The sequence below is a fragment of the Melospiza melodia genome, chromosome Z (assembly GCF_035770615.1).
Source record: "Melospiza melodia melodia isolate bMelMel2 chromosome Z, bMelMel2.pri, whole genome shotgun sequence".
NCBI lineage: Eukaryota > Metazoa > Chordata > Aves > Passeriformes > Passerellidae > Melospiza > Melospiza melodia.
In genome coordinates, this window is record NC_086226.1 from 50,810,281 (window position 1) to 50,835,223 (window position 24,943).

At 38.7% G+C, this 24,943-nt stretch overlaps 1 protein-coding gene across 1 annotated transcript in view; it reads left to right on the forward strand.

Annotated features, from left to right (window-relative positions):
• The window catches only part of ADAMTSL1 (ADAMTS like 1), a 311,100-nt gene that overhangs the window by 135,544 nt on the left and 150,613 nt on the right, over positions 1-24,943 (forward strand). Inside the window, exons 3-4 of the mRNA XM_063181380.1 lie at positions 9,480-9,607; positions 22,043-22,088. Of these exons, the coding sequence (XP_063037450.1) occupies positions 9,480-9,607; positions 22,043-22,088 (174 nt within the window). The remainder of the gene's footprint in view (positions 1-9,479; positions 9,608-22,042; positions 22,089-24,943) is intronic.

The following is a 24,943-nucleotide window of genomic DNA, read 5'->3' on the forward strand; positions in this document are numbered from 1 at the left end:
TTTTTGGTCACTGCTTATAGGGGCAGTCTTTCTAGCTATGCAGAGAAATTAGTGGTATGTTCATTGATTCTACTGTACATTAATTTTCACATTGCTTCCACTTTAGTCTTCACTGCCTTTATGAAATCTCTTTCAAAGCTTCAAACTTTAAAATTTCTGCTTGTCAGAGACTTCTCATAGAGGAGGTTCAGCAGAGAGGGTATCAGGGTAGAGGGGAAGGGTTGTGTGATAATGTAAGACATCCTGAAGTAAATTCCAAGAGTCCTCAAGAAATGAGACAGGAAATTATATGCAACTAATAATAAATTCAAACTGTCACATAAAATAAATATATTTGGTTTGTTTCCGTATGAATATACTGTGTGGGTGTTGAACTTCCCCTTCTAGCTTTGTTGGATATAATCTCAGTCCCTGTTTGAAGTTTGCCAGTATGTTGTTCACATTGTGTGCTGTATCAACAGAGCCAGATATGAAAGGAAATAAAGGAAGTAATAAGGTCTCCTACTGTTTTGATGCTGGCATCAGCAGAGTGAATTAATTATTTATTTACTTACTAGTTTATTGAAATCCTGTATTTCTTTCAGTCTGAATTGTTAAAAGCATGAGTTGCTCAGGGCCCTTAACAAGCCCAAGGCTGTCTTATTGTAAATGTGCTTTGGATATGACATTTTCATACTTCCTGAAACTTTTTAAAAGAGAGAGGATTTTCAGGATTTTCATTCCTGTTGTATATCCAATGTCTCTTAAAGGTCCAGCCATGTTTTAAAAATGGAATATCTGAGTTAGCTGAAGGGGAGAGGGAAGTATTGTAACAGAAATATGTAAAACAAAAAACTTGAGTTGCTATGGCTTTAATTCTAAAATTCTGCCACTCCAAACTTTAGCAGTCTTGTCATTCTCCAATGGGCTCATCCACCCATCAGTGCTGGTAAGCACCAGGTCAAGAGGGAGTGTCTTATCACTTATGTTTGGCAGCCTTGTGATAAGCGGAAGACGTAGCTCTCTACGTCTAAGATGCATAGCCTTTTTGTAGCAAACTGCTTCAAAATGTGGATGTGTCTGTTTTGTTTTTTGAGTAAAGCAAGGGAAAAAATTCTCATCACATGGGATTAGAAGGCAGCATGAGAAGAGTAGCAGCAGCTTATGTCCTGTCAGTGTTTAGCCACTTCCATGTTGGCAGTTCAATGTAAATTCATGAAAAAAAAAATTCAAACAAATCTGGTCCTTCTTTCCTGCCTTCCTTCCTGCCTCCCTGCCTTTCTTCCTGCCTTCTGCCTGTGTGCTGTCCTGACTCCATCCCCAGTATTTTTTACACAAATATTTCCCTTTTGGTTTTCATGCCTCCACCGAGGCTTAATGTTTCAACTCCTTGTCATTAAAATAAGCACATATACATCTCCATGATGTAACTGTGGGAGATGGCAGACCATCAGAAGAACAGGAAGCTTGATTTGTTTTGAATGAAGCCCATAACTGTGGATGTTGCCTGAAATTGCACAAGTCTTCGGAATGTTCTCTTCCTTTGTCTGAAATGCCTCCTGACCAGAGTGTCATCTGCCTGTTGCAACCTATGTCACCTTGCCTTAGTGCTGTGATCTGCTCCAGAGGCTGGGATGTCCTAGGTCTGAGTAAAGGCTATGATGATCAAAATCTGTGCTAATGCAACGAAGTCTTCAAGCTCAGACTGTCAGAACCAGGGTTTCTAAACCCCGACAAAATGCTGTTTTGTGAGGGGGCTCACTGTGGAATGTTGTGATCTTTACCAAAGGTTAGGTTAGGAGGGTGAATATATGAAGATTAAGATCAGTTTACTAAAAAGGAAAATGGCCAATATAAATTTCTTCAATGTGAATATCTTCTTCTTTGGAGACATGGTGGAGCTTTCAGTGTCAGGTGTGTCTTGGCCACTCTTTCTTGAAGCTGTTGACCACAGCACAGCCAGCACACACTTTCATTTCTCGCCACTTAGAAAACACTTGGCATGCAGTAGGCCTCATCACAGGTTACAGTTTTACTTTTCTCTCATCTCCTTGCTGTGCGCCTTGTGGGATTTTTCCCTGCCCACAATTCCTGCAACGTGGAAGACAAAACCGAAGTCCTGGAGTGCAAGATGCACTTTTGAACCCGTGCTTTTGGGTGGGTTCCGAATTCTGAAAAGTGATTTCACCTATCCTGCATCTGAACCAGTCCTAGCCTTAAAAACCCTGAGTCAATAAGGCGACAAGTCTGAGGCTGAGCCAGCTTGGACTTGCTCTGTATTGGATCACCCATGCCTGGTGTTTACACCAGCACGGCAGGATTTAAATGCAACAGAATGTTGTAACTTCTGTCTGTGAGAGCAGGAAAAAAAACTTTTGCATTCTTATTGGTCTCCTGATACATATTTTCATATGGGTAAGAGGGGTGAGAGATAGGACTGATCTGAGGTTTATAAGGCGCTGTTATAAAATGTTACACAGAGCTCAGTGTGCACACGTTGAAGTGATATGGTGTCAGGTCCATCCTCTGCCAGCAACCCCCCTCCCCGCCCCTCCAGCTGGCTGCTGCCCTTCTATGAGAAGAAATGAGCTCACATTTGGCACATTTCTCCTGGGATACAACTTCCAGTCCAGGTTTAGGAATGGTTGTTTAGCTCTTGATGTCCTGAGATGGCTGTTAATCGATTCCCTGCTCTGTTGTTGCACACTGGAGGCTGTGTCCTCCCATATACACAGAGCAGCTATATGGCTTGCTTCAGGGCTTTGGGAATCCCATGTGACCATAAAGACAGAAGTGGCAATGTTCTTATCTTTCGGAGCTGAACTGATGTGTGGAGATGCTGATGTAAGAGGCTACAGCTGTGTACAACACTGAGACGACAGACGCAGTGTTTTCAGGAACTCAGTGTGACGCTTCATTACTTGTGCAATAGCCATATCAAGTCATGGTTAGGAAGGGATGTGAGGTTAGTGCCCTCTCAATAAACCTCTGCTTTCCTGTGCAAAAGGAAAGCATACTATATTTATCAATTTCTGTCCCCTTAGTAATGAGTCTGTCTTGCTGTTAAGAATAAGAGAGGACAAAAAGAAACACAGCACTGAAAAGGACTAACACAGCAAATTTTTACCACTGTCCCTGAACTGAGCTAGCTCTGTGTGTATCAGGTGTTTTCCTTTAGGGTAAAGAGAAATCCACCTATTATTCTTTCCTTTTGTTCACAGGAGCAGAATAAGCACTGGGAAACTGCAAGAGTATCTTGGTGAGATTTCCTCTTCAATCCTCATCAAGGTGTCTTCCCCTGTTTCTTTTAAGTGGTGGATGCTTTGGGGCAAGAAGAAAGAGTAAAATTAAAACTATCCAGAAAGAGATTTGGTTTTTTTCTTTATTTCTTTTTAAGAGACTGAAATAATAAATCCTGGCCCATTTATCTGCACTAGAAAAATGTGAGCATAATTACCCAAAGTTCAGAATACATGCTCACATGCCTGTGCTTCTGTGCCAGTGCCTTCCTTGGGGTTTGGAGACACTCAGATCAAGGGTTTCCTGTGCCCGGGGTTTTCCATAGGAAATACTCTCTTGATCCCCTCAGAAGCCTTTTCCTTTGACTTGCAAGTAAAAAGGAGGCAAAAATTCCTAAGTTAATTTACAAGACTGTGAGGCCTGGGGCAAGTGGGATGCTACTGCTCAGCTCACAGTTGCATTCCCAGTAGAAGGGAGCCACTATCCTCTAGGGAACTGGGGGGACAGTGTTCAAGAAATAGTCACTTTCACCTCAAGATGTCTGATGCTCACTGCAGCTACTTTTCTTTCAAGGTTGTTCACCAGGAAATACAGTAGGAGGAGTACTTTGAACCTTTCCATGGGCATCCTTTTTGTCTGGCCTTATGGAACAGCATGCAGATGTTCATGGCAGCAATGGCACTTGCAGTCACTAGGCATCTCAGGTGCAGTGAACAACTCAGGTAGATTGGGTAAAAGAGCATCTTCTCTTTTCATTTTTTAACTTCTGTGAGAGCAGAACTTCCATTACTTTGGTAAGCATGTCAGGTAGGCAGGATTTTTGGTTGGTGTGGTCCTTCTGGAGACTGGCTGGGTGGCAGGTCTGGTGGCAGAAGTCCTTTTTTTGCTTTCACATGGGATACAGACAAGACAATGGGAAGACAAGCTATTAACCATACCAGCTAAACAGTGTTCATCTGTCCTGACCCTAAATCTGACCTTTGGGAAAAGAAAATAGGTTGAAGTCATTGGTTGCTAAGGCTGACTTGGGCACCTCTGGCTTCATGAGGCATGTGAAATGGAAAGATACCTACTTGGAACTCAAGAACTATTGCCATGGGAAATCGTAGTGCTTCCAGGGAATCATGCTTCTCAGAAGGATGAGGCTTACTTTCCTAAGTCGTTTTATCATTTTGGTACAGTTATTCTGGAAGAGTAGGTGAGTTTTGGTCACACAGTACCATTTAAAGTGATGTTCAACTTTTTGCCTAGATAAATTAAACATTTTCTTTTTGTGCATCGCAAACTTGATATGTCAGAATATTTTACCTATGAAATTTTCAAGATATTCACTTTGAAAAGTTGCAACAGTCAGAAATGTCTTCATGCTAACATTCTTTCTGATGGCAATTACCAATATCAATTCAACTGGCTATGAATTTGTTTTGCCTTGCCTTTTTTCAAAAGCCAGAAATTTCCAAACAGTTTCCCAGGTGGACTTCCATCCAGTTGTTGGCTTGGATGGAACGCAATAAAGATACATAACATTGCGCAAATGAAATCTTGTAAACCATACATTTACATTTTGGTTGAAGTTTTTTTAACTTTTGAAATACATGGTTTTTATAAGGCATTGAGGTCACTGGCCTTGTCCCATGCTGTTACTCACCTAGGGAAGTGCTGATAGAAGTTTCTTCCCAGTTTGCTGCAGACAGCGTTTCAGAACTGTGTGAAATATATATTTAATCTCAGTGACAAACTAACATCAAAGGATGCTCAAGGATTACTCAAAGAAGAATGTGTGGCTTGGCAAGAATTCATATAGGGATGCATTTAAACTTATCTGAAAAGTCTGGGCAGAAAGACCATTACAGAAGAAAAAATACTAGTTTTCTGTCCCTAGCATGATTTTTACAGTAGCTAAAGGCAAGTTTAGGCAGTGGCCTCAGAGGAGCCTTGCATATTGTCACTGACACTTCATCGTACCCTGAAACAGTGGGGATATGATAAGAACCAGATGATATAAATTTATTAAGCAAACCAGTGGTTCATATTATCTGGGAAATAACTGGCCTAATTTCTGTATCAATGCTGTAGTCCAGCAAGAGTTTAATTGCATTTTTCACTGTCTGTATTGCTGTTTAATCTAAGAAACGCACTGGGTGCTTGAAAAAAGGACTTCAGCAGCCTTTTACTGAAAGAGGAGGAAAACTGGATGCCTCAGAACCAGAGGAGAAAGTAAACCACGTGATCTGTGTTTATACACACAGTCTTCTGTGTGGCACTGACAAATAGCTGGATTCTGTAGGGATAGCACTGTTCCAAACAAAATTTTAAATTCAATTCCAATATGTGACTAAGATTTATTTTCTTAAGGTTAAACTTCTTTTGTAGACTTCAGGACATGAACAGGTCTTGCTGCTCTTCATTTTTCTCCCTCTGTGCACCTACACACATGTGCACACTTATGCTTTTAAAAGAAACCTGGTTCTTATCAGGCATTCGGCTCCTGGATGTCCAGGTAGCTGTTGTAATTTAAGGATGTGTGACACTTGTGTTCCAGAATAGTCTAAATGAATCATGTGCACTGTAAGCAGAAAGGGTAGGAAGCGACACTGAATATAACATGAATGCCTGAAAACTCTTCAGTAAATTCAGAAATTACTATTAAACACTGAAGCTGGATTTTTTGAAGAATCAGGTTGGAGATCTGTCTCTGTTAGTCTTATGTGATTATGTCAATTCCTTTTTTTGACTTGTAATTTAAAACTTTTTTTCTTTTACTTCTGTAAGCATCTTCACCTGAGTACCCTATCTACTGAGAGTGATTGCATTTTTTACACAGGATCCTTTTTGCTTTCTGGTCCAATAGCACAAGCTGTTCTTCATATTTCTCATTAGACAGCTCTTTGGGAGTGGGGTGGTACATGCAGAATCACCATCAGATTGAGAGGTATATACTAAGATAGTAAGGGATTAAGGAAGATCTGGTTTTGATTAGTGCTAGCAGATTTATTTGTTTATATAGGTCATCAATAAGCAAATTGCTTAAGGGTGGCATTTCTGAATTGATACTTTTGATGTTAGGGCATCCTGAGTTTTGTCTCAACAAAGAAATGGATTTTTTCTGGGAAGTTTGGGCTGACATCCACCTAGATTTGACAGAAGGGGTAAGGAAGGTCTTCACGTATCAGCAACAGAGCATAGGAGCCTTGATGACTGCATTTTGCTTTTTTGACATACTCTGGATTTTGAGAACCACCAATCTAGAGTACCTCTGACAGAGCAGAAGACTTTTTCTGTGATGGAACTGTTACTAAAAGAAAGATTTAGGTGGTGCCAGCTTTACTCTTTTCAACTTTAAGGACATATACTCCCCCCCCCCCCCCTTTTTTTTCCTTCTCTTTACTATTTATGACAGGAACTCCAGGGCTTTGAAGAAGTTTTGTAGGAGTTCTTCCACTGCAGAATTCTTGACTCCTACTTTAAAGTAAGATCTTTGGTTCATTTTGACAAAAGTGGGTAGCAATTATTAACTACCTATAAAAACTACTTTTGAAAAATCTATGGTGGACAATGAATTCTTATCTAGTAATTGTGTATATCTCCTTCAGAGCTGGAATAAATCTGTAATGGACAACAGTTGTTTTCTGATTTGAAACGACTTTTTGGGTATTGCTAGAACTTCAAGCTCAATTTTCACTCACAGGAAGGGAAACGCTCTACTTTCTTTAACATTAAACATGGATGGCGTTGAGATGAATTATGTTTATTCCACTTGTTAAAAGAAAACTTGGACCCTGTTCCAGGTTGAGATCACATGTTTTCTGGGAATATATAGGTCTTAAAGCAAATTTTGGAATGCAAGTAATAGGCTCACAGATCTCCTGTGGGTGGGATCACAATTTATGTCAGAAGAACTTGGACCCACAGAATATCTAGCTGTGCTGATGCCTATCATATGTGGTGGAGTAAGAGTACTTGGTTCACGTGAGTTTACCTTGTAACCCTCTTAAATTATGTCTTTGAGCTTTCAACCAAGGGTGAACAATCAGGTCATGCACCCATCTGCAGTTTGAAGGCATTTGTTTTCCTATAAACTCGAAGCACCAACATGTATTTTTATTTTAAAAGAATAAAACTGTAAATATTCATTTTTACTTTATAAAAATTACTCTTCAAAAAGCAGTCGGGTGAAATAACCTCAGTAAGTTGTCATGTCTTCTATCTCCAATGTAAATCCAGAGACTGAGTCACATATAGTCATAATCAGAATCTGATTGCTTATGAAACTTTAAGTTTTACATTTACCCTTGTAATTGCTGTGGCGTTTTTTGGTTTGTTGTTTGTTTTGTTTTGTTTTTTTTTAAATAAAGCTAAGACAAAATGAGTGTGTCAAATAATTGTTACACATTCATTAGACAGGTCCCAGATTATCTCTCACAGACTGAATTAATTTTCTTTTTTACTCATGAATAAAATTATTCAGGGCTGGTTCACCATATTTCATTACTACCATATTTCACCATATTTCATTACTACTACTCAGCTTTACTGAAAGTGAAATTATTTCAGTGTTATCTCTGTGTCTCAAATAATCCCTTAATGTTGCCAGCAAACAGGAGGTCCTGGCTGGTGGCACAGCATCACAGCTGGGCAAGGGAGGGGATTCTCCTGCTCTGCTCTGAGCTGGAGTGGTCTCACCTTGAGTGCTGAGGGCAGTTTTTGGGTGCCACAATATGAGAAAGACATTAAACTGTTAGAGAGCTCCAAAAGAGCGCAACAAAGACGGTGAAGGGCCTTGAAGAGAAGCCGTGTGAGGAGCAGCTGAGGTCACTCGGTCTGTTCAGCCTGGAGAGGAGGAGACTGAGGGGAGCCCTCACTGCAGTTACAACCTCCTTGTGAGGGGCAGGCGCCGAGTTGTGACAGTGACAGCGCCTGAGGGAATGGCCTGGAGATGTCAGGAGGAGGAGGAGATTTGGACTGGATATCCAGAAGAGGTTTTCACTGAGAGGATATTTGAACACTCTAAGAGGCTTCCTAGGGCAGTGGTCCCAGCACCAGCCTGACAGAGTTCAAGAAGTGTTTGGACAACGCTCTCAGGCACATGGTGTGACTCTCGGGGTGGCCAGTGCAGGGCCAGGAGTTGGACTTGATGATTCTGATGGCTGTTTTCCAGCTCAGTATCTTCTGTGATGCTGTGAAAGCTAAAGCTGACTGCTGTAACATGAGCCAGCAGTGATGCTTGCCGATGTTTTTCTGTTTAAGTGTATCTTTAAAGTCTCACTCATGTCCTTGTTTTTCTCTCTCATTAATATCAAGTGCAGTTAGAACTGCTATTCACCAGGTGCTGGCCCATAGCACAAGTAAAGTTTTGAAGGAGAACACTGCCTATCACCATCAGACACATGCATTTTTGGTGCAACTTTGCTAGATTAGTCAGTTTTTCCAGCAAAAACACATTGCCCACTAAGGACAATATCTATCTATATGGTTAAATAATTTGTGTTCTTACGAATCTGTGTTTCTGCGGTGCATTTGCATGGATGAAAATGGAATGCTGAGTATAGATATGACTGTTTTATTTGAGACAGATACTGCTATATATTTATATGCTTATGACCAACATTCTGATGTTGTTAACTTCTGCTTTTCAGGGAACGTGCGTTTTATTCTTTAAACTAGCAAACAGTAGGGATGAAACAGTTAGGGAAACTTTGTCCAGCAATTTTCATAGATCTTTAGACAGAGATGTGATGATAGTTCAAATTCCTTACGGTAAATGCATGAAAGTTATTGTATAGAATGCCTTTTTAGCACGTTGATTCACTATGTTGTGTTTCAGTTTTTCCTTAGGAGCATTTTGGAAGGTTCCTTTCAATATGCCTTTTCATAACTTCTAACACAGCAGCATAACTTCAGATCACAATGTCTGATGTCTATAATACTCCATTTATTAATCAGAAAAGATCCTTTGTCTCACTGTTGTTCAAAGAGCTGTCTTAGAGCAGTCTTTGCTAGCCTCAAACTGAGATGAAGTAGGATATTCAAAAGATGAAAGTGAATTCATACACCATTCACTACTAAGGAACTGTTGTCAACCAGTAGGCATGCCAGAGAGGAACAGATTTATTCAATTTATTCGGTACTTTTAATAACCAAAATGATATCCAGCAAAAAGAAAGGTTAAACTAGCAGCAGAAGTTTTGATGCTTAAATGTTCTTTCCTGCTTTCCTGATTTCTTTTTTTTTTTTTTTTTTTCCCTTTTCCCTCTCCTCAGAGCTCCAGAACAGCTCGCTCTGAGGAGGACCGGGACTCGCTGTGGGATGCGTGGGGCTCGTGGAGCGAATGCTCGCGCACCTGCGGAGGAGGCGCCTCGTACTCACTGCGACGCTGCCTGAGCAGCAAGTAAGTGCCTGGATGTTTTCTACTTTATTGATGGAAAAATTCAACCTACTTATATCTGCCAGACCATAAGAGGCAACCAGTGGAAGTCTTGACCTACACTGAAATTTCCACCTTGTTGTCAAAAAATTATGGTAATGTTTTGGTTTGTTTTGTTTTTTTTTTTAATTTGGGCAAGCAGCCAATGAGCTTGATAAGGAAGCACCCTTTAAAGTAAAGCAAGAATCCATGGAGATAAAAAAGTGGTCTGGACAGCTTAAAAGGCTGCCAGCTCCTGAAGTTGAACTTCCCTCCACTTTCACCATTTAAGCATTAAGAGCTGCCATGTGCTTGTACAAGAGTACAGATTATTCGCTACATTTAATACCCCACAGTCTCAGCCACCCTGACTATAAAAGCAACACATTAATCAAATGGGGCACCCTGAGCTATATAAGAAAGAGTAACAGTCCTACAAAGGATATCTTGCAAATTGAATTTCAGGGAGGAAGTACTCAATACCAGCAAGGCCCCTCCCAACAGAGATGAAATGCTCTGGTACAAAGGTGCATTCTGGGTATTCAGTCAGGCATCTGAGATTTTATTCCTACCCACTTACTAGCTTGCAATGCAAAAAGAACAACTCATTTGATGTCTTTTCCACTCTGTACTTTATGTAAGTTTTATCTGCAAAATATTTCTAGCAAATATTATTTCTATTTATTTAAGGAAAAAAAATTTACCTGCAGTAAACATGGTATATGTGATAAATATTAACAGATTTCTGATAAATAATATGAAGGGAAACTCCAGACCCAACCTTTCTGGCTTATTGCCATTTCTGATACCTTATATATTGTAGGAGAAGAAAATCTAATACAATTTTCCATCCTGCATACTTTCTTTCATATTTTTATTCATGTGCTTGTAAAACTGATGTTAATATAACAAACAGCGGCCATACAGTCCAAATAATTTCCTCTGTCTGACACTTTAATATGTGATGTTGTTTAGTGAAGACAGGAAACAGCACAAGGCATTGAACATAACACCAGAATAGGATATTGTGTATTTTAGCTTTATCTCTGAACAGTCTCTTAGTAGCCCCATTTATTGAGTTGACTGTGCGCAAAAGTCTGCTGGAAGAAAAGATAGGCAAAGGTATCTGTTGAAATAAGTGGAAAACCAGTACTTTGCTATTGCATTCCCATGGATTAAAAAAAAAATAAAATTGATGTTCAACATAGGACCAGATTCTAATACCTTGTTAGTTTCATGGCCAGTTGTTTCATCGCCAGTTAGTTTGAGGCCAGTTGCATTCACCTCAAAATCTGAAATTTCAGAGACAGGAACCTAATTTTAATCACCGTGTATTGTTTTCCATACTTAAATAAAATAAATTACTTTCAGTATGTTATTTTAATATAAACATGAAGCCAGACGTACCAGGAGATCTGGGGACTGAGCAATAGGTGCTTTCTTTCCTCCTTCATGAGAACTGTCTCTGTAGGTTCTAGAAGGCAGTCTTGGAGTTCCAAATAGTAGTAGCAGTTGTCACAGTATGTGACAATGTGGTAAATATCACTTCTTCTGGACTCCCTTTGACTCTTGTGCTGTTCAGGACGACCCTGAACCTTAATGAGTGGAACAGGGAATAACCTCATAAATCACACAAAATTAGGTTTCATACATGACCTTTCCACTGTCCCTTCAGGACGCAAGCAATGCTTCCTGCCTTAAGAAGCCAACCACAAACTATGACCCATTCAGGGATGGAAACCTGCAATTTCTGGGATAGGAAGTGGGGAGTTAATTAGGTGTGTGGCATTTGGTAGCCAGTAGCAATAAATCATAAATAGTAACTTTTGTCCTGGAATTAGCACTCTCTCAAATGTGCAATAATTTTTCATTTTTCCTGGTCTACATGCAATTGTTAATTAAGTAGGGGGTTTAAATGATTATTTTTTCTGCTAAGCAAGCATTTTAAGGTGCTAAGTCAGAGTGGGAGCAAGGTAAAGAAACTCATCAAAGGTTTCCAAATAAATTCACAGGAGTATTTCAAAGCTGTCAAGGTTTGACCAGAATGTCCATGTTTGAGAGAGAATTTCTTGGTCAGTACAGTTTATTTGGTGTGTGTAATTTCACTGCAGCTTGAAGGAATATAGTGGATTCTTCTGGCAAATGAAAACTGGCAACACATTTAGAACAAATTGGAACAAATTAATCCTAAATATTTCTCATCCTGGGAGGAATGCTTTAATGCCTTGTATCTTTTAGTTCTATATGAGATGACTTTCAGAGCATCACATGAATAGAGAGAGCTTGGTGCATCAGCTTTGAAAAAATGCAAAGACTAATTGCCCATTCCTAAACACCATTAATATATATAGCTAAATAAAGGAAACCAGCTTTCTTTCCAGCTTTTATTTGCCAAAGTTATGTTCGTGCTTGTGTTGTTTGTTTTAGGAACATGTTTTGCATTAGTCCTTCACAGCTGTGATGAAAGAATGGAAAGTGTTAGTGAAAAATTCTGTATTCTTGTGTTTTAAATAGCAAAAATTTCAGGGTAGTGGCTGTTTAGCAGTACATTTCATTAGAACAACTGGTTCTGATTATGCTAAGGACATTATGCTAGTGATAAAAATACACATGCCAGTCACACAAGCAGACAGGGGTTGTCGGCCCAAGTCAGTTTTATGTCCTCATGCTGACAGCAAGCACTGGGTCAAGGACAGAATGCACCCCAGAAAAATAAACTTTTATAAATTAGACTACCAAAACTCGAAAGATTACACTTTTCATACTCTTTAGTCACATTGACTCTTTATAACTTCTGATATTGTTGTTATTTACACAAAAAGACTGACCCCCTTTAAATGTTACTGGATTTTACGTCAACTCACTTGAAGGTGAACCTCCTTGACTAATTATATATTAGGTGGAGGGGTAACTATTTTTATAATTTTATAATGTTTTGCCCTTTTGTTTCCCTATTTTTTTTTTGGTGACCGGCCATGCAGCGCTACTCAATAAAACCTGTACAGAGAGGAACCATAGACCACTCCTGTTTTTCTTGAGCACTTGTGCACTACCAGCCCTTGAGCTTCTACAGGGAACCAGGTTTTGTTAGGTATTGGCTGCTTTGGATACAGACATTATGGAAATACAGGTGGAGAGGCACTGCATTATGGGCTTTGGCCTCTTGCTTAGAATCCAGCCCTTATTTGTTGCAGCAAGTAAGAGTTGATTGCCCAGCACTGCTGGCATTTGTCTTCAAGCAAAGAGATTGATAATAACTCAGATATCTTCCATCCAGGTTTTAATATGTGTCCATGTTGATTCAGGCAAACTCAGAGTAATAATAAATATCTGAATTAGATATCTGAAATTCATGTGTATTTATTTCCTGTACTGGGATATATTTTCAAATTGTAAAAGAAATTATAAATTCTTTTATTCATTTTTTCACCCATACTGATTTAAAAATATTCTTTGTTTTCTGGAATTGTGCTCTACACATTGCTGAGTACTACAGTAATAGTGAGACCATTTTCCTCTGTCTAGGCTTGGCAAGAAGATAATTCTGATTCTTTTTCTCATCATCTTCCAAATTCATCATCACTTTCTTTTAAAGTTAGGCTGCATGTAGCAAAAGATAAGTGTGTCCTAGAGATTTGCAAACTGTTTTTTCATATAGTAGATACGTGGTCTATTCATTAAACTGTATAGAAACCCTTCATTGCTGTTGCTTCTGTTTATGAAAAAACATGTGGCAGAGAATAGTTTGAGCATACAGTAGACTGCTGAGATAGTTATGGAGGCCCAAGGTTACTGGAGCGGAGCTCAAGGGCCAAAATTTGATATCATCACCCTTATCTCTGGGAAATAATGTTTAAACTTCTGAATAGAGTGAAGGTTTTCCACCATTAAGTGAGGGGTTTATGTTTGGTAGCAGCAGAAGTTCAGCATTTACATTTTCATGACAAATTTCCCTCAGTATAAAAGTGTCCGAGATTAAAAACAAAAAAAAAAAAAAAAGAGAACATCGATAGTACAAAACAAACAAATGAAAAAAAGCACAAATTTAAAAACAAAATGGAACATATGTGACAGAGTTAATCCCAGCATTGTTCCTATGCTTCATACTGTCTGTGTCACTTACTGGAACATATTTCTCTCTCCTTTTGAAATACCTCTCTCTCTTTCTTCATCTGATAACTGCCTTTCGGTAATGCAAGGGAACCAGAAATATGAAATAGCCTTTCTGCCAGTTCGGCCTGCTAAGTTAGATTAAGTGATTCACTTGCTTAGTTGTTCAGCACGTTGCTGTTGCATTCTGCAGAGTGAAAACAGTAAATCTGCATAAATGATTCTCAGCTTCATTGTCGTTAGACTTGGTTCATAAAATAACAACCAAGACATATTTTTGAAGGTCAGGTTTAGTAAACCAGCTAAATTTGCTAAAATTAACTCTATTTTATGATGTGTGCCTTTCTCATAAGACAGAAAGGGTCTAAAATAAATTAGGTTTTTTTCATTAAGGAGTAATATTTTCTAATTTTGATCTCATATATTGTTGATTTGCAAATCCAACATCAAATGGTTTCGCCAGACAGTGATGGAATAGATGCATGTTATTCATGTTAGTTCAAAGTTAAATAAGTGAATAAGAAACCATTAATAACATTTCTGACTGGCATTGAAAACAGGATCCATCAAATACTGCATATTTGAAAAGATACTGTTTTAACTTTCATCTGTATACAACTTTGGTACCAAAATATTGACTACTGTTGCTGCTTCACAACTGAATTTAGAATGTAGTCCCAGCAAGTGGCTGTGACCCTTACTTTCAGGCTGCATTGACAGAGTCGTCTGTCTCAGGGGCTTTGATTCCCAGAGATTCTGAAGTTTTTCACATCTAACACTGATAAAAGGTCCTTTAAACTTTCTGAGTGAAAATTACAATGGTGCAGTTATGTGGGTTGGGGGTTGCTTCTTTGACAGATAGAAGCTAACATGTATTACTGTAATTACTGTGTAATGATATAAATGCAGTCTTGTCTATCCTGGCACTACTAAATAAGCCAGATTAGGCTTTTGAACATTTATTAAATGTTCCTATATTGGTCAAAATGATCAGTTTAAATACTTGAGAATAAGCCCGTTTCTAGTTTAAGGTCTGTGGAATAAAGAGCAGAATATTTGTGCACAAATGCTATCAGAGTTTTTGAATACATCCCCAAAAATAAATGGCATTCTGTTGAAGCATACCATATCACTCATGAAGAGTACAATCAATGCCTTTTAATTCTTAGATGAACTGCACTATGAAATTATTTAGGAGAATGTTTCTCATTACCTTGTATAAAACTGTATCTGTATACTAGTGTAGTATATTGCTTCCTTCAAAGACCCTCAGGATACCTGAATTGCTGGGTTTTTTCTGCTTCAGTTGATACTTCTAGATAATTTACTGTATCCTCCATGATACAGTGTATGATTCCAAATAGCTGGAAAAAAATTTTGTTTCTTTAATTTGTAAGTGCTTCTAGTTAAGTCTGTGCCCCGTAGCAACATTTTAAAAGGAATTTTATTATTCTGTTTACTCTGCGATTAGTGAAAACTGTAATTATGAGAATTTTGAAACCATTCTCTGGTTGTATGTGATGAAGAAATTATTCCAATTTTTTTTAGAGAGATTACAGCTCTAATGGCAGAAGCAGCAAGCAACCTATCTGAGTCAACATGTCAGCCAGCAGTATAAGAAGCTGCAAATTTCACACAATGTAAATCAGCATTGTAATCTATGGAGTGACTGCTGATGGTCTTCAGAAGACCAGTTAGACACACTGTGCCTCACTGAAGTATCTAAAATTGTAGAAAATGCTTTCCTAGTGTAGTTTTCTTATGGAACCCCTTGTTAGACCTGACACAGAGATGTTACGTATTGGTGTTTTGGGTGAAAAACTAGCGTGTAGTAGAATGAACAGTAATCAGCATTGCAGTTAGAGGTCAGTGATGGATATGGGCTCCATAAATGCATCTCCCTATTGAGAAGTGGCCTACGAAACAAAAATGTCTGTGAAGCCCTCACTCAGGTGATATTATACTGTTCATATGTCCAGGTTCACTGGAAGAACTCTCGGCTATTCATAAGTCTTTCCATAAATCTGTTCCTGAACTTAAATCAAAAGGAATTAAGTCAGACCTTTGCATGATGTAGAGTTTTTGTAAGCCTTAATTTCAGTAAGAAACTTTTGTGATTCTCTAAAGACCGGGGCACTAGATTGTACACAAGAAATTTCAGTGGAGGGGGGTTAACACACCTGCAGACTTCCTCAGAGAAGGCAGAGCTTGCAATCCTGTTCAGCACATTTGTTTTATAAAGACCAGCTGCAAAACCTGGATCCTGCTCCAATTTCTAGAGTGTTCAGATTTGGGATGTTAGTACTTTTGGGCCTGCATTACGTTCTATATGGTATATTTGTGATATAGCACAACAGGTGAGATTTTAAATTGTAGTTATTTCCACTTCGGATGTGAAGCGACATCTCATCCTTGTTTTACTGAAAGGCTTTTTTTTCTTAATTTTTGCTTTTCTCCCTTTCTTGCACTGTGAGAAATATTCACAACTGTAATTGCTTTCTGTAAATCTGCAATTCATATTATATGTGCAAATCTGAAGTTAAAGACACTTCTTAAAATATTATTAAGAAAATAAAAAATACTGTGGTGATGAAAACAGATGTGAGACTAACTGCTGAAAATGAACAGTACCCTGAAAGCACCTGACAGTTTTTTTCTTTGTGTTTTCCATTTTTTTTCATGAATTGGATCTTTGTTATTTTAAGTGGACTAGCCAGTCATATTTTTGTGAGTTTAGGGCATAGTATTTAATGCCAGCTGTTACTTAGGAAATAACAATCAGTGACTTGGAATAAGACAAAGAAAAACTTGAAAATAAAAATTTACCAGAAGGATACCTTGCGAACTGTATGAAAAACTTTGCTGAATTCTAATAAAAATACATCTACTAGTCAATGAGATGGCAGGCCTTGTTATCTAAGGAAATTTAGTTAAACATGACTTTCCCCTTGTGAACCCATCTGTAACATTCACATTCCCGTTCTTTCTTCATAGGAGAGGTGTTTCAGGCCATTGTTTTTGTGACCTGGATATGCTGGCACAGCTCAGGTTCTGTCTGTTGCTGGGGACACAGACCTGAACACAGCTCTCCAGTGACCCAGATGGGGTCTCATGAGAGCACAGTGGAGGGAGAGAATCATCCCCTTGACCTGGTGGCCACACTCCCCTCTATGCAGCCCAGGATAAAATTGTCTTCCTGGACTGCAAGTGCACGTTGTCAGCTGATACTTAATTTTTCATCCACCAGTATCCCCAACCCCTTCTCTGCTCTTGGCCAATTCATCACTTAGTCTGTACTTATAGTGGAGATTGCTGCCATGCAGGATCTTGTGCTTGGCCTTGTTGAGCCTCATGAGGTGCACTTGGGCCCACTGATGCTAAGTATAATAACAGCAGTTACATCAGAATTATTGATTGCCTAATACCAAGGTTGTGGAAAACGTTATTTATGAGAAAAGTTGGCCTTTTGTGGCCCCAGATTACTACACATGCTTTTATTTGCCTTGCTGATTTTCTGCGTGTAGTGACTGAAGTTGTATTTTCCCAGTTGTTTGTCTTTTTGATTGCAGAAGTAAGAACATTTATATGATCTGTAACTAAACCTGCCAGGGAAATTTGGCTTGTGCATCCATGCCCACTTTTCTTGTCTCAAAGTTAACTATTTATGTAACTCTTCTTGTATTTCACATTTCAACGTGCAGGAACTTGTAGGAGACAGTTTTCTAAACACAGAGAGTGAAAGATTTCTACAGATGCATGGCAAAACATACCAGTGCATCTCAACAATCCACGGTGGCAGGAAAGTGCTTGTGTGATGCCTTTAGAGGCTACCTAGAGCAGAGGCTAGACAGTGTTAAAGGAATAAAGGTATTTATTAAAAACGCCTTCAAAGAATACACCTTGGGCCATACAAGAGCCCAGCCGTGACTACATCCAAGATGGACAACTGCTCATGAGTCGAGTTTTGACACTTTTATAAGTTTTGGTCCATTTACATATTAGGGTTTATTGTCCAATTACAGCTTCAGTTTATGAAGTCCCATCCTCCCAGACTGCTCTCCTCAATTGTCTGTTGTTGACACTTTTTGGGCCTGAGGTTGCAAAGGTTTGGTTCTCAGGCTGGAAAAGGATTGTTTTGTCTGACTAAACTGAGAACTTGCTAACACTTTATATGGTGTTCAGAGTTGTCTACTGAAGCACTACAGAATCTGGAAAATATGACAGCTAAAACTTAAGGCATCATGTGAACAAAAGGATGTGGAAAAATCTTTTAAATTCTTTGCAAATTATTGTCAACTGAGTGATTTAGACATGAGTTTAGCTGACCCAACCAAATAGTTTCCAAAGGTAAACTTCTTAAAGTCAATTCAGTCTTGATGCATCTTTCTTGCTCATAGCAACAATTTGGTGTTCAGGGCGCTCCTTCTCAATTCCTTTACAGGAAAAGGGGTATGCTGGGTGAGTAAAAGAGACTGACTATTCCTCAGAGAAGCGCAAACTAATTGTATTGAGGATGACAGGGGGTCGTAACACTGTGCCAGATTTGGGAAAGAGCTGAGAGCAACAGTGTGAAGAAAGGGAGATGCAAGATGATACCCCCATGTGTGTAGCCTGGCTTCGTGCCACAGCCCGACTAAGATCTCATGGGAAAAGACAGACCCACAGCATATTCATCTCACAAGTACCATCAGAAACCAGAATCTGTCCCAGAAGTGTGTCTATCAAGGGCAGTGAAAATAAAGTAGTGGAGATTATTCAACATTGCATCAGCTTTGAGACCCTGTAGTGAATAGCTGCATAAAAATTCATATGCACAGAAATAACCCACCCATGGCTCATAGTTGCTTGTTTATGAGCAGACTTGTTTCTTAAGTAAAGCATTTCAAACTCTGATGACTGCTGAGAGGGGCAGGAGTTGATGAGGTCTCCTTTGAAAATCTCTTCATAGTCTTTGGTGATTACTGATAAAGGCAGCTTTGGCAGGGGGTTGCTGTTCATTCTGGCATGGATTTTTGCAAGGCTTCTAACTCTAGCTGAGCACAAATACACATCTACTTGAGGCCTTTGAGGGGGGGACTTGAACTAAGTCCGTCTACAAACTGGAGCCTGGAGAAATAAATACCAGGGGTTTGGGTTGTTTACATTAAGAGAAGAGAATATTTTAATATATTATAAGTTGTTAACCTCTTTCAGAAACTTTACTGGAAACAAGTGACTAAGTTTAAGGAATGAAACATGATTCCCAACAGTATGCTTTTCTTTCATATTCACATGATAATAATTCCCTGTCAAGCCAAACCGTCAGCTACCTTTTTCCACTGAAAAATCCCCTGCGGTGTAGATAACAGAGACAGCTGAAGTACTGCTTACTTCTCCCACTCTTTCTGTGCTCTTCAAGATGAACTGGGCATATCGGTTGACTTCTGAGTTTTCCTGCTGGCTGTGTGTACTCCTTGTTGGTAGGAGTTCCCATTTATATCCTGAAGAGATCAGAGGATAAATGATGACTGTATCTCACAACATGGGCTCAGTAGTCTGCCATGATCCTTCCTTGCATGCTGAAGGCTCAGTGCTGTGGAATTCTGCACAGTGTCCATGCTGAGATATGCGTGCAAATCCCGTGAGTTTGAATTCCAGAGTAGTTGCTTGTGCTTAAGAGAATCTGAAGTACTGTCCTGAGGTAGGGTAGATCCGAGACAAAAACTACTATGCAAATCTGTTGTGAAAATATATCATGTAAGACTGAAAGCTGTTACCTGCTTTTGGCTGGTGGGTGATAACTGGGAAACTACTGAGTTTAAACAACCAAGCTCCAAAGAATGTTCTTTCTGAGGAAACAAGGGGAATTTTCCAAGAGTGTTTCCTAGTCTTCATGAATCATAAGAGCACTAGCTGCATCCAGAATTGCTCATTTTATCTGAACGTCCCTGGCCATTAGCCAGAAGAAGAAAAATGGAGTAAAATAATGGAATAATTGTTTTTTCATATATCTAATGAAATAACCTATTATTTTCCCTAACACAGAGAATAAGTGAAAATTAAGTAGTTTTGGTTTTTTTTATTTCAAAACAGATAATATGAAGAAACCATGAAAAGAAGAAGAAACTGAGAGGCAAATGATAGAAAGGAAGCTGAAGTTTTCCTAGATGTTCAGTAGTTCTAAGATTAATCAGTTACAGTAATAGAAATTGTGCTAATAGCAAGTCTGTGTCTAGCAAAGTAATGTTTGATGGTTTGTGTGGCATTTCTGAGACACACATGGGGCAGGTATCAAGCCTGATGAACAAGCTGTTCAGCTGTTCAGGCAGCCTGCACTAGGGCTGCCTGCATTCTGCATAATTTACCTCTTTATTTACTATCTATCATTAGCAAAGCAGCTTTATTGAATGCAACATAAGCAGGTTTCCAAAGTATTTTTCCGAGCTTGCCAATATTGCTTGGGAATGACTGGAATTGTGGGTGGGAGTGTTGCTTGGGTGTTTTGTTGTTGTTACTGGGTTTTTTAGTTGGGTTTTTTATTTCATAGTCTATTATGGATATAATTTTTGTTATTGTACTGCCCAAACCATTTTTTTTTCTACTGCTAGGTACACTGTGCACATTTTTCACTTCTGTGCATGGCTGAGATAAGAATTCATTGGAGTTAAATATACAATGCTACAAAATCACTGAATTAGTGATAGTAGCTAATAGAAATGTCACAATCACAGTGATAGTGATTAGTGATATTTCTGTTATGCTTTTAATATAATTTTTATATGCAAATGCTACACAACAGAAAGTGTTATCTTTCTGCTTAGATTTATTCTGAAAATAGATGAAGTTTATTCACTTGTTTGTCTCCTCTTGTGGTCGTTCAGACATATGGTGTGTAAATGACTACTGGATGAATTTCACAATTAAGTCTTGTGGATAATGGAGATAGAGAGGATGACTTCAATAATTTAAAGAAAACTTGTTCAATTAATTTTAGAGTTAACTCAGTATAGGAAAAGTTTCTCTGCTTTTATTTTTTTTTTTAATGAAGAAAAATCAGTGCAAATGCTGCTGTCCTTTCCCTTGGATAGTTCAAAATGGTTTGGATTTTAAGAATCAGGCTTGGCAGGCATTTATTCCTGAAGGAATGTGTGCTTAAGTTGTGGCCTAAAAAAAAGAAGGGGGAGGGGTGAAAGCTGTGAAATTAAGAAATTCAAAATGTTAGGAATTCTGTTCTTTTGAAGGATACATTTTAAAAGCCAAACTCTGCATTCTGATTTGCATGAGGGCCTCTGCAGAGTATACTGTCTGGACTCATAAAATACCAGAAGCTTCACCTAAGGTTAGACGCTCAGAGTACCTGCTGCTGAGTGCTAAAAAGGTACCTGGCTGTTGAGCTTTCTTTTAGGAACCCTGCCAACATCAGGGCTGGTATGGGTCTGCTGTGGGACAAAAGGAGGAGAACCATGAAGGGCACACATCAGTCTATGTGCTCTCCTTGACCTCACTGGGCCCAGCAGCTCTTTGAATGCTGTTCTGCACCAGTGAATTGAGGGGAAGCTTTGTGTTCTCCTTCTTCCCTCATATCAAAGTGGGAAAAAGCTATGTCACACTAGCCTGAAAGAGGGGAAATCTAAACTGAATGAGAGGAGGTTTAGGTTAAATATTTTGATTTTTTTTTTTTTTTTTTTTTTTTTTACGTGAGGGTGGTCAGGCACTGAAACAAGTTGTCAGGAGAAGCTTTGGGTGTCCCAACCCTGAAAGTGTTCAAGGCCAGGTTGAGTGGGGCTCTGAGCAATCTGGCCTAGTGAAAGGTGTCCCTGTCAATGGCAGTGGGATTGGAAGTAGATGGCCCCTTCAAACCCAAACTATACTTTGAGTTCATGCTGCTGCAAGCATTGTTCCTTCATCCGAGCATCCGAGAGCCCAGTTCTTCCCCAGAAGACAAAGCCTGCCTGTTCAGACTGTGCCAGTGCTGGAGTGTGTGCCCAGGTAGACACAGAGCTGTGCCCTTGTGAAATCATTAGGAATTGCATGGAGACACAAGACATTATTCAAGTCATTTAGATGTTGTTTTTCAGCTAAAATCTGTATTCTCACTTCTAATCTCATTTACAAGCTGATGCTACCTTCTAGAAAGTAGGAAACTAAGGAGTTGTAGGTTTCATACCTCAATAGGGACAGATAACCTTTTACTTTCGGGAAGAGGGCTGGTAGGGGAGTAGGTGATTTAAAATACATATGGGGAAGTTAATGACACAGTAAACATTATACATTGGCTTTTTATATTCAGCTATTAATTTTTTTGGTTTTGTTTTTAATTTTTGGACACAGGACCTGTGAAGGGCGAAACATCCGGTACAGGACGTGCAGCAATGTGGTAAGTGAAGTATAGCTTTGATGTGATACAGTTAATCTCATATGATAATCGTGTCCATATTACTGCAGATAATTTGGTGAAGTGATAGTGAGAATCTTGTAGCTATCTAAACTGTTTTCATACCACAAAACCCAAAAACATAGGCAAACCTTTGCCAGTTTCTTGAAATGTGGAGAGATTACGGCATAGCCCTATGCTAAAGCTGTCTGGAAGGGATTGCATTCACAGCCATCATAAATAGAGAGTCAATGAAACTTCAGGGTTGCTCTTTACAACCTCTCCTGCAGAATCAAGACATGTGTTCCCAGTAGGGCTTTGGTAACCAGCTGGTTCACGTTGGGTAGTCTGTCAGGCTGAAGGATTAAGCTGCTAAGAATTGAAGACAAGTTAGTAGAAGATCCGCAGTTCTATGATTCTGTATATTTCTGTTCACTTCTGCCCTCACAGAATTTTAATTCTGTTGTGTGTCCTAGAAAAGCAGTTTTACATAGCCTGTATCAGTGTTCTGGCATTTCCAAAGGCTCTTGCTGGTTTTTTTAATATGTGGCAAATATAGTTTTCAATACAATAAAGTAAGAAACTTCAACTTCTGTCTCAACAAAGTGAAAGTGTGTTTTCACTGTTGAAAATTGAAATAGAGGCTTTCATATGGAAAGTTTTATTGGGTGCCAAGAATAGTAAAGGCTCTCAAGTTACATGGAGAAATGTCAGTTTTACCAGTAAAGATGGAAAATGAAATCAAACGTACACCGGGCCAAGCTTTCTCATGCCTGATAGGGACATATTCAGAAGCCTTTCAATACATGCTTTGTTTAAAAAGTTTAAAAGTTTAACTTTAAAAAAAAGGAATATATTTGCTCATATTTAGCTTATCTTTTCTTCAATAGACCACAGTTTATAATGAAAAAAACTGCTTCTATCTGAGCTGTAGTCTCCTATGCAGTAAAATTTCTCTCAGTTTTTTAGGAGCTGGGCTTTGATAATCCCTGTGAGCCCCTTCCAATGCAGAATATTCTGTAATTCTGTGATTCCTCTGAAATTTTTTCTGATTGTATCATTTGAGTTCCTGAAATACCTCATCAGTCTAGCCTTCACCTTCCTTAGCTGACAGAAACTGGTGTAGTTAATAAAAAGATTTGCTGGCAGATTAGCAGTCCAATTTTCCTCTGAGGAATTTCAGCTACACTACATCTGTGTAAAGTATGGGAAGTTTGATTTTTGCTAGTCAAGTTGCAGGCCATAGCTCTGCCCTATGACACACACACACACCAAAAAAAAAAAAAAAAAAAAAAAAAGGAAAAAAAAAGAAAAGAGGGAAGAAACAAAGAGATACTGCTAAAGGCTAATTAAAAAAATAATTGGACGACAGTGAACCTCATTTGTTTTGCTTTGGTTAGGCATTGCATGCACATTGGGTCTTTCTGTGTCTGATGTGCCCTTGTGTGTGTTGAGAGCAGTGAGACAGAGTACATCCTGCTCTCCTGCCGTTACGTTCCTGGATCACTCTGATGAAAGGCTGGGGCTTTAGCAGGGTTGTTACCCTTATTTTGGAATCACTGAGTTTCCAGGATAAGGAATATTTCTTTAGATTTATTTTTAGCTTAGGTTCTGCTTTGCAAATGTGCACCTGAACAGTTTTCCTTCAAAATAAAACCTTGCATAGTTTTGTCAGGCAGTTCCTTTACGTACCTTTTATTTGGCAGTACTGACTCTAGAAGTGAGGCATACAGCTGCAGAACTCAATTATTTCATACCAAATAATCCAAAATAAAGCGTTCAGTCCTTCAGTTTTACTGTGCTGAAATCAGTGGCGGTTTTTCCTCTGAAATATGAAGACCCAGGACTGGTTTTATGATTTCAAACTGTTTTTGGGGGGACCGTAAAAATGGCTTGTGCAGTGTAAATCTAAAGCTATTTAGGAACCCCAGACTTGCATCTCTAAAATCCATTCTGTTACTGAATTGTGCAACTGTAACACTGAAATATGCTTTGTCTCTTTCAGAATAGTAAAACAATAGTAAATCATGTACTTTGTCATTATTGAAGTCTACTTTTTTGTCTCCACACACACACACAAATTGGATCTACATACACAATTTTTTTGGCATACACACAAATTAGATCTTGAAAACAGTTTATTAAGCTCATAGCTTAATGAAGCTTGTGAAATTCTGCACTAGAAAAAGTCCGCAATATTTTTGTGTATTTTTGTTTACTCAGATTTTGCCTTTCAAGATTTCATCCAAAAAGACACTGAAAATTAAGAAAATGGAAATAACAGGCTCATGAGACCTATGTTTTCATGTTACATTTCAGTCTTTAAAGGCAAAAGAGATCAAATCCCCCCATTCCAAGCTTTCATTACCATTATCTTGTGCATAGCTTGAGGAATGATAAAATAACTACTATTTTATTTCATAAAATAACCAGTATTTTTGGTTTTTGCAAGCTGCCTTTCTATGAACTGATGTGTTTTCTTAATGACCCTCCTCTTGCAGGAAAGAATGGGTAGTCATATATACTAAAAGCAAATTATTTGAAATATGAAGTTGGAAAATTGGAAGAATAGTTTTGGAGTCTGGCAATGAGTACATTTTATAGGCACTATCATTTGCAAGATTTTGTTACAGCTGGTTTTAATTCATCCCAAAATTAAATTACAGAAGGGGAAAATATGAGATAAAGAGAGGTAAGGGGAAAGAATGGCATGCCTGTTGTCCCATTTACCTATATTAATTATTCCCGAGATGCTGAATAATTTTGCATAATAAAGACTGTAGCAAAGACTGATACTGCTTTCTATGAAGCTTCTGAACAGTCCTTAAAACAGTAAATCCAGTTCAGTATATTTGCCA